A 13019-nucleotide genomic window follows, 5' to 3' on the forward strand; every position below is an offset into this window, starting at 1 on the left:
TCTTTAAGAATTCTTCCCTCTGAAACAGAGAACATGACCGGAGTTTACAGTTTCACCCTCCGTGTCAGGTACTGTACACGCTGTCTCTGTCTCCACAGGGACAGCCGCCTTCAGTCATTCTGGACTGAATCCTTTCTTTAGGGTTCACCATTTCTAGCCCTTTCTACCACCATGCTCTGACCTCAAATTCCTGCAGCTCCCTGATAAAATAATCCCTTATGCTGAAAAAAATTTTTGTGTCTTTATTCTTATACCTTTCTGTTCTTTATTTGTATCCCTTACCCCTACTTTTTATTGAATTTCGGTAGGGCAGGTTTAGGGTAGGCAAAAAACAAACAAAAAACAGAAGCTATGTGTTCATGAGAGGGCATTGTGGGAAATACTTTTCTATAATTTCCTGCAATTTATTATAAGACTTTTAACATAGTACATATTTTATTTTACAATTTTAAAAATCACCTGCATACTTAAAATTTTAACACAAGATCTGAGGTAAAGATAATGTTCAACTATCTAGCATAGGTGTTGGCTATGGGTGTGTTTACTTTCAAAATTCATTGAGCTATACACTTACACATATGGAAGAAACTTGCCAAGTTCGTCAGTTCTGGAGTTAGAGTCATTCAGCAGGCTTTCGAAGAACAACCCAGAAAGTCAGAGTGGTAGAACTTACTAGCTGAGATTGAATTTGTGAGCAAAAAAAAGGTGATACATTTGACAAAGTTGTTTTAAGATGGATACTTTAGATGATTTCCCTTAAAATTTAATAACAACTGTTTTTTGGTGAACAAAAATTTAACGCAGAAAAAGTACAATTTCATAAGCATCACTGAAATTAAGTCAATTGAGATTTATTACTGGAATACAACAATGAGGTACACACATTGTTCAAAAGAAATTTTATACCTGGAGAGCATAGGAATGAATATCATGTATTAAAGACAGCTTACCTAGGTAGAATTCCACTAACCTGAAAAGTGAAGCAAGGTAAGGCAAGATTTGGGTGAGGCCAAAAGAAAAGACCAACAACATCGACAGTAATGTGTTTTGGCAGAACACAAATAATATGCTTACAGATTTTGGTGATGGTTTAAAAGTAGGCAGCTATGGAAAGCTTAAACTGGTTGTTAGCTAGAAGTTTAATATCTCCCAAAAGCATCTGATAAATTTTGTTTTCTTTTTTATTAAGGTGTGTTAATATAAAATTAGCTGCATATATTTAAAATGTAGAATGTGATAAACATGCACATACTGTGAAATGACCACTGCCTTTAGATCAGGGACAAGACAGTTCTTACCAACAACCCTATTCAACATGATGCAGAAATTCCTACCAAGCACGGTAAGGAAAAAGGGAAAAGAAAAAATGCATACAGGTTGGAAAGAAGGAAAACTATTCCCAGAGACATGAATTTCTATGTGGAAAATGCTGTGGACTCACAGAAAAGCTAGAGCTAATCAGTGATTTAAGCAACGCCACAAGATATTGTAGAAGAATCAACTGTAGTTTTAGATAGTAGCAGTGAACAAATAGAAATTGGAATTTTAAAAACAGTACCTTTACAGGATCTCAGGAAAAAAATGAAATACTTACATAGAAATCTCTCAAAACAGGTGCAGGATCTATGTTGAAAACCCAGGACCAAAATAAATGGAGAAGTATATACTATGTTGAAATGTCCGTTTTCCCCAAGTTGTTTATAGATTCAGTACAGTCCTAATAAAAATCCCAGCATGACTTTTAGTAAATATGAATACAGATGTAAATATCTGAAACCTCTTCCTTTAGGTATAGATTGTAAAATCTCTTGGAAAGGCAAGGGAACTAGAATAGCCAAAACAATTTTGCAGGGAGAAAAAGAATAAGGTTGGAGGATTGACAATACCTGCTTTCAAGACTTAACTATGAAAGTAATGTAGTCATGACAGTGTGTTGTTAGCACATGTAGGTAAATAAAACAGAATAGAATCTAGAAATAGACTCACACCGATATGGCCAGTTTATTATTGAAGATGCAAAGGCAGTCCAGTGGAGAAAAATGGTCTATTCAACAAGTGGTGCTGTAGGGAGGTAGGGGCAGGTCAAAGAGGGTAAAGGGGAGATAAATGGTGACAGAAGGAGACTTGACTTTGGGTGGTGAACACACAATACAGTGTACAGATGATGTATGATAGAATTGGACACCTGAAACCTATACAATTATATTAACCAATGTCACCCCATGCAAATGGCATGATAGCAATTGCCAAAAAAAATAACTTTGAACTCTATTTTATACCTTACACAAAAATTAACTCAAAATAAATTGTAGACCTAATGTAAAAGGTAAAACTATACACTTTTAGAAAGAAATGCCAGAGAAAATCTTAGAGATCTTAGATTAGACAAAGAGTTCTTAAATATGACACTAAAAACATCATCTAGTAAAGGCAAATGGATTTCATCAAAATGTAAAACTTCTGCTGTGTGTAAGGCACGGTTAAGGGAATGAAATGACAAGCCCTCCACTGAAAGATCATTTAACTGACCAGTGGCTTGTGTTCGGAATATATAAAGAACTCTGAAAACTCAACAATAGAAAAGACAGTCTACCAAACATAAAAACTGGGCAAAAGATATGAACAGACACTCCCCAATGAAATTTCTCTACACATCACTTGGAATGGCTATAATTTTTAAAACAACAGACAACACAAGTACTAGCAAGGATGAAGACATCTGATGGGAATGCAAAATGATACATTTTGGAAAATAGTTTGGCACATTCTTATAAGGTTAAGCATATACTTAATAGACAACCCAGCAGTCCCATCCCTAGACATTCATTCATGCAAAATGAAAACCTGAGACTTCCGGCCAAGATGGAGGCATAGGTAGACACACAGTGCCTCCTCGCGCAACCAAGATAGGGACAACAACAATTTAGAAACCAAATAACAACCAGAAAATTGAACTGTATGGAAGTCGGACAACCAAGAAGTTAAAATAGACCTGTTCATCCAGACCGTTAGGAGGGGTGGAGTCGGGCAGCCGGGTGCGGGTTGCGGCACGGGGAGTAGAGAACATTGGGACTGGGCGCGTAAGGCATCTGGGGCACACAAGACCACAGCAGGTGGACCCAGAGCGTGCAAGCGGCAGCTGGGAGACCCCGGCTGAGGGGTGGCAACCGGCAGACCCAGTGAGGTGGGAATTGTGAAGTGAGGCACTGCGTGCAACCCAGGATCACAGTGCTGGGAAATAGAGCCTCGGGATACTGATTGAAAACACCTGTGGGGGTTGAGGCATAGGGAGAGACTCCCAGACTCACAGGAGAGGTCCTTGGAGGGTCCCATGGGGTGCACAGGCCCACCCACACGGGAATTGGCACCAGAGGGGCCCAGTTTTCTCGGGGGAAGCGGTGGAGGGGACTGAGGTCCGGCAGAGTGGAGCAAGCACCATTGTTCCCTCTCGAACCCCGCCCCCACATACAACGTCACAACCCAGCGACTGGGGTGCCCAGCCCTGGTGAATGCCTAAGGCTCCGCCCCTCATATGTAACAGGCGCGACCAGACTAAAGAAGCGGGGGGAGGTGGCTCAAACAGAATTGAAAGCCCCTCAAGTGATACTTTTAAGCAAAAGTGATACTTTTAAGCAACCGAGAGATAGCCAACCTATCAGGTGCATAGTTCAAATCAATGGTGATCAGGATGCTCATAGAATTGGTTGATTTTGGTTGCAAATTACATGAAAAAATGCAGGCTACAATAAGAGAAATGAAGGAAAATGCACAGGGAGCCAATAGTGATGGGAAGGAAACTGGGACTCAATCCAATAGAGTAGACAAGAAGGAAGGAAGAAACAACCAAACAGAAAAGAATGGAGAAATAAGAATTCAAAAAAATGAGGAGAAGCTGAGGAGCATCCAGGACATCTTTAAACATTCCAACATCTGAATTATAGGGGTACCAGGAGAAGAGGAAGAGCAATAAGTGGAAAACTTATTTGAACAAATAATAAGGGAGAACTTCCCCATTCTGGCAAAGGAAATAGACTTCCAGGAAGTCCAGAAAGCTCAGAGAGTCCCAAAGAAGTTGGACCCAAGGTGGAACACACCAAGGCACATCATAATTACATTACTCAAGATTAAAATGAAGGAGAGAATCCTAGAAGCAGCAAGAGATAAGGAGACAGTTAACTACAAAGGAGTTCCTATCAGACTGTCAGCTGATTTCTCAAAAGAGACCTTGCAGGCAAGAAGGGGCTGGAAAGAAGTATTCCAAGTCATGAAAGGCAAGGACCTACATCCTAGATTGCTCTATCCAGCAAAACTTTCATTTAGAATGGAAAAGCAGATAAAGTGCTTCTCAGATAAGGTCCAGTTAAAGGACTTCATCATCACCAAGGTCTTATTTTATGAAGTGTTAAAGGGACTTATCTAAGAAAAAGGAGGTAAAAAACATGTATAGTAAAATGACAGCAAACTCACAATTACTAACAACCACAACTAAAACAAAACCAAAAGAAACTAAGCAAACAACTAGAACAGGAACAGAACCACAGAAATGGAGATCACATGGAAGGTTAGCAACAGGGGAGTGGGAGGAGGAGAGAGGGGAAAAAGGTACAGAGAATAAGCATAGATGGTAGGTAGAAAATAGACGGGGAGGGTAAGAATATTATGGGAAATGTAGAAGCTAAAGAACTTATGACACATGGACATGAACTAAAGGTGGGGAATATGGGTGGGAGAGGGTGTGCAGGGTGGAGGAGAGAGTAGGGGTAATGGGACAACTGTAATAGCATAATCAATAAAATATTTTTTAAAAAAATCTATGTTCACATAAAAACCTGTATGTAAAAGTTTATGGCAACTTTATTTGTAATTACCGAAAACTAGAAACAAACTAAACATCCCTCCACTGGGTAATGACTAAACAAACTGGTACATCCACATAATGGAATACCAGTCAGCAATAAAAATGGACATATGAAAATTGGGGGGAGAGAAGAGATAGAAGTGCTGTGTATGTTGAATGCAGATTGTAGTGGCCATTATAAGACTCCGTACATTTTTCAAGTAAAACTAACAATGAAAGAGTGAATTTTACTATACTAGTGAATTTTACTATTTTACTAAAATCCTGTTGGGATTGTGGTTGCACTGAATTTGTAGATCAATTGGAGGAGAAGTGATATCTTAATATAGAGTCTTCCAATTTGTGAATATAATATCCTACCAATTTAAGTTTTCTTTAATTCTTCTTAGCAGTATTTTGTAGTTTTCACTATATAGGTGTTACACTTCTTTTATCAAATTACTCCTAAGTATACCATGTACTTGATGCTGTTGCAAGTGGTATTTTTAAAAAATTTGTTTCCAATCACCCATTGCTGGTATATAGAAATACAGCTTTTGTATATTGACCTTCAATCCTGCAGTCTTGCCCAACTCACTTTTCAGTTTTGCTGTGGATTACTTAGAATTTTTTACAAATGATGTCATACACAAATAAAGACAATTTTACTTACTACTTACAATCTTTATGCTATTGCATCATTTCTCTTGTGTTATTGCTCTAGTACAACTTCTGTACAATGAATAGAAGTGGTGAAAGTGGACACGTTTGCCTTATTCCCAAAGTTAAAGGAAAGGCATTCAGTCTTTTATCGTTAAATATGTAAGATGTGATCTTTCATACCTTTATTAGGTAGAAGAAATTCCTTTCTCTTCCTAATTAGTTGAGAGTTTATATCATGAATCAATTTTTTGGCATCTATTAATATGTTTTGTTTTAGTTTGAATAATATGGTGAATTCTACTTACTGGGTTTTAGCTGGCAAACTAATCTTGCATAACACCCACTTGGTCATTATGTTTCATCCCTTACATATATTGTTGGATTCAATTTACTGAAATTTGGTAAGAAATGGCTCACATCTTTGTTCATGACAGAGTTTTCTTGTGATGTCTTTTTCTGGTTTTGATAATGGGGTAATGCTTGCCTCAGGGATAAGGTAGAGATGCTCCTTCAATTTTCTGCAAGAATTTGTGAAGAATTGCTATTCTATTTTAAATGTTGGTAAATATACTAGTGAAGCCATCTGGACCTGGCATTTCTTTTGTGGAAAGGTATTCACCTGCAAATTCTGTTTCTATTTATTTATTTATTTATTTATTTATTTATTTATTTATTTAGAGAGGGGAAGGGAAGGAGAAAGAGAGGAGGAGAAACATCAATGTGTGGTTGCACACCTCTTACTGGGGGCCTGACCTGGCTTGCAACCCAGGCATGTGCCCTGTCTGGTAATTAAACCAGTGACCCTTTGGTTTATAGGCTGGTGCTCAATCCACTGAGCCATACCAGCCAGGGCCAAATTCTGTTTCTTTATAGATATAGGACTATTCAGGTTATCTATTTCTTCTTGGGTGAGCTTGCATATTATGCGTCTTTGAAGAAATTTGTCCATTTCATCTACATTTTAAAATCTGTTAACATAAAATTGTTCATAATATTCTCTTACTATCTTTTTAAAGTTTGTAGTATTCTTTGCAGTGTCTCCTCTTTTGTTCTTTATTTGGTGATTCCTTTTTTCATGATCAGTCTGACTAGAGGTTTATCAATTTATCAATCTCCTCAAAGAAGCACCCTTTGGTTTCATTGACTTTTTTTCTCCCCTGTTATTTTCCTATTCTCTCTCTCAGGTGTTGAAAAGCTGTTTCTACAAAGAGCAAGATAGGTATTTTAAGTCTTGCAGGCTATTCTGTCTCCGTAGCAACTGTTCAGCTGATTTGGCCTGAAAGCAGCTATAGCCAATATGTAAGCAAGTAAACATGGCTCTCTTCCAATAAAATTTCATTTACAAAAACAGGCAATAGGTTGGATTTGGCCCACAGGCCATAGTTTGTCAATTCATACTCTGTATCTTTGATTTTCAGTTGTTCGTGTGTGTGTGTGTGTGTGTGTGTGTGTGTGTGTGTGTGTGTGTGTAGCTTTTATCTCTGCTGTCTATATCATGTAAAACTGGCTTGGCCTTCAAACTAATAGATCTCTTTAAGATTTGATTTCTTATCTCCAGAGGAATATTTACAGTAGGGGTTGTGTGGGCTTCAAAGCAGAACTGTAGTTCACTCTGCCATGCTATACAAGCCTGCGGATGCGTGGCTATATTTTAACACTCTGAGAAGGGAAATCACTCACTTATCTTGCTGACCCAGCCTATTCTGAGGAATGTGTCCATAAAGCCTCCCTTATATTCTGTCTTACTACTGGGGTAGTTCTAAAAGGTGTTTGTCATTCATTTTTCCTCTTCCTAGGAATACCTAAGTTATGAAGCCCTTGAAATTCTTATTCGTGGTTAGAGTCATTTCTATTATTCCCTCTCAGGTACTCTGGTCAACTCATAGACTGAGTCTTTCTGGTGAGGAATAGATGGAAAATTGAGAACAGGAGAAAAAGTACCTATGATTCTTCCACATGCTGCCCCTCCCCACCTCTTAGCCAGGCTTTCCTTCTGTTCCCATCACTTGACTTTACTCTCTGCAGTTTGGTTTTGTGTTAATCAAGCCTGGTAGCACATCACTGATGAGGATGGGCTCACTACCACTGGTGAGTATCATCCTGCTGGCTTTTTCTTGGAAGGTGGGATTATTGTAAAGCTTCCTTTTCTGAGCCTTCCTATAACCACATGAAGAAAGAGCAGAACTAGAAGAGTCTTTATTTTGCCTTCATCACTGAGGCCAATGGTGCCAGACATGGACTGCAAGAATGTTAAGACATAGGCTAGGAAGGGGGAAGAGAGGAGTGGATACTCACTGTATGCAGTGACCCAACAGGGCTATAATGTAGGATGAGCAACCATCAGTTACATGAGTCTGATGTCATCTTGAACTTGGACCCCTTAAAAACAGTTGACTATCAGCTCCTTTTCAAACTAATTACTCCTGTGAATTCCATTTGTTATGCTCATGTTTGTCCCCTCATAGGATTGCTCCCACAAGAGACTCACTAAAAGTACATACCCATTATTACTAATTTTCTTAGGCATAATGATAGCATTGTAGTATGTAGGAAAATGTCATTCTTAGTATATTCTAAAATACTTAGAGGTTACGTATCATGATAATTTTCAACTTTCTTTGAAATGGTTCAGAAAAAAAGTAAAAAAATAAGCACTTCCACAAACACACACATACATGCATGCACACACCCATACTCTTTAGAACAAATATGGTGCAGTGATTATGATGTTGAATCTATGTGGTAATATATGGATAGGTGTTCATTGTATTGTTTGTTCTAACTTTCTCAAAAATTAGTAATTTTTAATAATAAAAAGTTAGGGAAGAAAATAGTCCCAACCTGTTTATTCCCCTTACTGCTTCATCTGTCCTGAGAAATTCAAGGGTATTGTGCCTGCCAAGACTTCTGACAGACTCACCAGGTGCCAGATCACTTGGACATCTGGCATCTTCCCCAGGTCATCTGTCTCCCACTTCTGGGGCATAGTGAGATCTCTTCGTTATGACTTATTTGCCTCTGAGGGTGTCTTCCTCTAGTACCAATGCAGTGGTTGTCCTCAAGATGTGCGTCCTGCCAGCCGGCATGGGTGCACGTCAGGCCCACTCTCAGAGGAAGAGACTGGCCACATTAGCTGTCCTTCCGCTCTCACAGCCAGACCCGCAGGAGGCAGGATTAAAGTACAGGTGGAGGACTGCGGTAGGCATTCTGAGCCAGTGCTGGCCTTAGCAATTCAACAGACTTTACTGAGCACCTGCAATGTGTAGGCACTCCCCAGGGCATCAAGACGAGGCAGGAATAAGATGCACTCCCTAACTTTGAAGCCTTCACACAATTACATTTTACTGAGGTGTGGCTGAGATAAAAACAGACCCAAGAAAGCACAAAGCAAGCAGGCTTGCTTGAACTGCAGGTCAGGGAAGCCTCTTGGAGGGAGTGACACTGAGTCCAGGAGCAGCATCAGTCAGGAATCACACTAAGAAAATGATGAGAGGTGGGGCAGGGCGAGGGGTGCTTTGAATTCAAATAATTTTCTCCAACTTTAATCCACAGTTTGTTTCCCTGTGTTCCTCTAATAGGTTTCAGAAAAGTCAAGGTCCTAATTGCGCATGGATAGTGGACAGGGTTCAGGCCTTTCTCCGAAGGGCATGTTCTTGTGAGCAAGTAGCATTTGGGGGGGGACTTGGAACACTTCTGAAGCTTGCCCCAAAGAGACTGCCTCTTTGAAGAAACCTTGTGGGACAGTCACAAGAACTTCTTTTAGAAATGGAGTTTTTGAGAAAATAATAATAAACTTTTCCCTTTTATTTATGTGATAGCATGAGCTTTAAGACATGTGTGCCTTTGCCCAGCAATGTCTTATGCCCAGAAATACACCACTGAAATGTGTGGGTTCCTTAGGCATTGTTACTCTTGTTGGCAGTGAGGCCAGGGGTGAGAAATCAGGGCATCAGACTGGAACCTATAAGAATCCAATCTGGGAAACTGCCTGGATTCCTGAGAGAACCGAGTCTTGGGACTTCAGAGTTTTCCTGATCGCTGGCTCTTTGTTCTTTTCCAGACACTGTGCATCCTAGCCAACATAGCAGATGGGACAACAGCAAAAGAACTCATTATGACCAATGATGACATCCTGCAGAAAATCAAGTATTACATGGTAAGCCTTGGTTTCCTTTCACTGCTCTACACTAGTTGCACATTAGAAGGCAGGGACTTCTAACAGATTCAAGGAACGCTCTTCTGTCCTGAAGAAAAAGAAACAAGAGCAAGTCCTAGGAGCTTGTGCCATTGGCAGTATTACCATCCATCCTGCTCCCCACCCTTGTCATCTGATTGCCTCCCTCTTACTCAGTGAAGACTTGGGCGTTTGGCTTTCTCCCAGCATCCCCCAATCCCTGTCTTCCCTCAAGGCTTTAATTTTATGTGGGTGAACCCTCTAGCCCTCTGACACCTGTTCTTTGATCTGGTTACTGTCAAATATATTTTGCCACCTACTTACAAACATTTCAGCTACCAACTCTTGTGATGATACCCTTGATCTTATCACCAGGAATTGCCAGTTGCCAAAATGTGGATATCAAACACTCGTCCTCTTTTCACTCTGTTGACGTGATGTGCCAAAGCCCTGACTGTGGGTGAACCTGTGTGCTCTTTGCTTGCCATGTCAGGGCCATCAGCCGTGGAGAATGGCACAGAGCCAGGCTGACTGGTTCATGTTAAATTCACATCTACAACCTGGAGAGGCACTCAGCACTGCCTGGCTCCCTCCCATGATTATCCAGCAAGCTAGCACCCTCATTCTCCACAAGAATAGGTTCTTACCTTCCATTCTGTTTTATTTTTTAAAGATTTTATTTACTTATTTTTAGAGAGAGGGGAAGGGAAGGAGAAAGAGAGGGAGATAAACATCCATCTGAGGAACATCAATGCATTGCCTCTTACATGTGCCCTGACCGGGGACCAAACCAGAAACCTAGGCATGTACCCTGACCAGGAATCCAACCAACAGCCTTTTGCTTTCTGGGGAATACCAAGACTCAGTCTTGTTATTTTTGGATATGTTCCTATAAAAATAAGAGTAATTTAAATCAGATAATCAGTAGATGAAGGGACAGATACAAAATATATATTCATCCAATTATTGGCTGCTAGTGACTTGAACATTTCCTAATAGACATAAACCATAGCTTTAGCCACAAGCTTAGAATTGCCTTATGTCAGTGTGGCCTGAATGATAAATTACAAATGGCACCTATGGCCCTGGAGGTGTTTGGTGTGGCCAGCCAGAGTGTATCTAAAATTTGAAGGTAATGTCTTGGCAAGGCTTCACTTCAAGCTTGCCAGATCCTTCACCACTTCCTATTGTCTTTAGTCTAATGCATTCACCCGTCAGTGCTAACTTTGTGGCCCCTCAAGACATTTGAGTTTGAACCCCCTGCTTCAAACCTTTAGGCTGTTGGGATTATTTATAGTGTGTCACACACACACAAAAATAATTTAAAACGAGATTACCTCCATTTTTATTTTCCTTTTCTGCATCAAATAGGGTCATTCACATGTCAAACTGCAGCTTGCCGCTATGTTTTGTATATCAAACCTCATATGGAATGAAGAGGAAGGTAAGAGATTGGTGAAATTTGTCCTGAAGAAAATTATGGGGAAAAAGTACTGCTCAGGGAAGGCAGCACCCGTCCCTGAGATCCTGGGTGTAGAGGCACCACTCCCCAGGCCCCAGGCACCCAACAGCATCGCCTTGGGAAACTGTGGGAGGAGCCTAAGTCAGCTGACAGTTACCACCAAGCCCCCACCTTGCAGTCTACACTGTAGAAGTAAGTGGCAGGCCCTGCCCTTGAGAGAGCTGAGGAGGAGGACAGTGAGACGCACTTGGAGAAGGTGAGAGGTGAGAGTGAGTGGGAGGCTAGGCCTTAGGCTGTGTGCAGAGGAACACATGTAAGGACTATGGGCAAATAAGCCGAGTGGAGAAGAGGGTGCCATGGTGAGAAATGAAAACCGCAGTGTGACTGTGAGGCGGTCATCCTGTCAGGAGGCTTCTGTTGGTCAGGAGTTCTCCACCTTGGCTGTATATTGAAATCTCCTGGGGTATTTTGGCATGAGACCAATTAGTTCAGAATTTGAAGAGTGGACTCCAGGCATAAGTTTTTTAAAACTCTGCAGATGATTCCAACCCCCCAGATACAGGAGAGCACTGGGCCTCAGTGCTGGGTTGGCTGCATGAAAGTCACTTGGGGAACTTCTTAAAATGTAGACTTCTGGGCTCCACCCCTAGAGATTCTGGTTCACTGGGTCTAGAGGGGATCAGTGCATGAGTGAGTCACTGCAGCTCTTCAGTGGGGAGGAAAGACTCTAGGCGGATTACCCTGCTGAGCAACTGTATCCAGAACAAAGGAGGAGGAGGAGAAACCGGATTCTAAGTACAGGCCCTAGAGTCCAAGTACCATCCAGGCCCCAGGGATATAAGGCTCTGCTCAGGAGGTTCTAGTCTAGTTGGAGGACAGACCGGAGCTATGTGAAATTGGAACTACCACGTGCTAATGAGATGCAGCACGAAGCCCTGGGAGGTCAGTGGAGGGAGGAAAAGAAAACAGAGAGGAGAATAAGATCTGTTTGGGGTCGGAAGAACCTGGTTTGGTGTACCCAGAAAGAAATGATAAAACTGGAGCCAGATGACAGAGGACCTTGTGCCAGGCTGGAAAATCTGACCTGAGCCTAACAGTTCGTGGAGAAAATAATCGAGGAGCAGAACTCAGGGTAGATTGCAGGAGGGAGGGTCTAGAGGCAGAGAGACCGGTTAGAACGCCATTGGAGCATCCGAGCAGGAGGGGTTCCAACCACACAGAGAAGGGGAGGCCAAGGCGGTGGGAGGGTGGAGAGCAGAGGACACTGGCAGGCTCTAGATAGTTGTCTGTACACCAAGGAGAGCAGCTGCCTGGGTCATGTGCCCAGTAACCTGTTAGCTTTAATCTCTTAGGTTCACAAGAACGCCAGGATAAATTACGAGACATGGGCATTGTAGATATTCTACACAAACTGAGTCAGTCACCAGATTCAAACCTTTGTGACAAGTGAGTATCAAAAGGGCCTTGCTTTGGGGCACATTGGATTCTTTTATGAAGAATTTGAATTGTTTAGTAATTAACGTGGCCAAACTTAAAATCTTTTAGATTCTTGGATTCCCTTTTTAATTTTCTGTGAACCAACTATGACATTTGAGTAAGAGATAAAACGAATAATTAGCAAATTAATAAAGATCCTCATGTTACTCTGAATTAGCACGAACCTGGGCCAACTTAGTAGGTATCTGGAGAGAATCCAGAAGCTACTCCTTTTCATCCCCATAATCATTAGAATAGAAATGCATGTGGCCTTTTGGAAAGCAGAAAGGAAGGTATTAATTAATAAAACATTGACCCAACACCTGACAGTGCAGCTGTCCTGTGCTGGCCCGGCTGCTGGGGATACAGCAGTAACTACTAAGGAGTCCTGTTGTCAGCGAGCTCAC

General features: G+C 41.2%; 1 protein-coding gene across 3 annotated transcripts in view; it reads left to right on the forward strand.

Annotated features, from left to right (window-relative positions):
- The window catches only part of ARMC8 (armadillo repeat containing 8), a 102952-nt gene that overhangs the window by 83873 nt on the left and 6060 nt on the right, over positions 1 to 13019 (forward strand). For 2 of the 3 annotated variants that reach the window (XM_045856700.1, XM_045856702.1), the window contains 2 exons: positions 9561 to 9656; positions 11046 to 11118. In XM_045856700.1, coding sequence (XP_045712656.1) covers positions 9561 to 9656; positions 11046 to 11118 — 169 coding nt within the window. Of the gene's footprint in view, positions 1 to 9560; positions 9657 to 11045; positions 11119 to 12488; positions 12583 to 13019 lie in introns of all 3 variants that reach the window. The other variant, XM_045856701.1, reaches the window with a different exon arrangement.

Source organism: Phyllostomus hastatus, unplaced genomic scaffold (genome assembly GCF_019186645.2).
Source record: "Phyllostomus hastatus isolate PE091 unplaced genomic scaffold, TTU_PhHast_1.1 phas_scaffold_129, whole genome shotgun sequence".
NCBI classification, from domain to species: domain Eukaryota; kingdom Metazoa; phylum Chordata; class Mammalia; order Chiroptera; family Phyllostomidae; genus Phyllostomus; species Phyllostomus hastatus.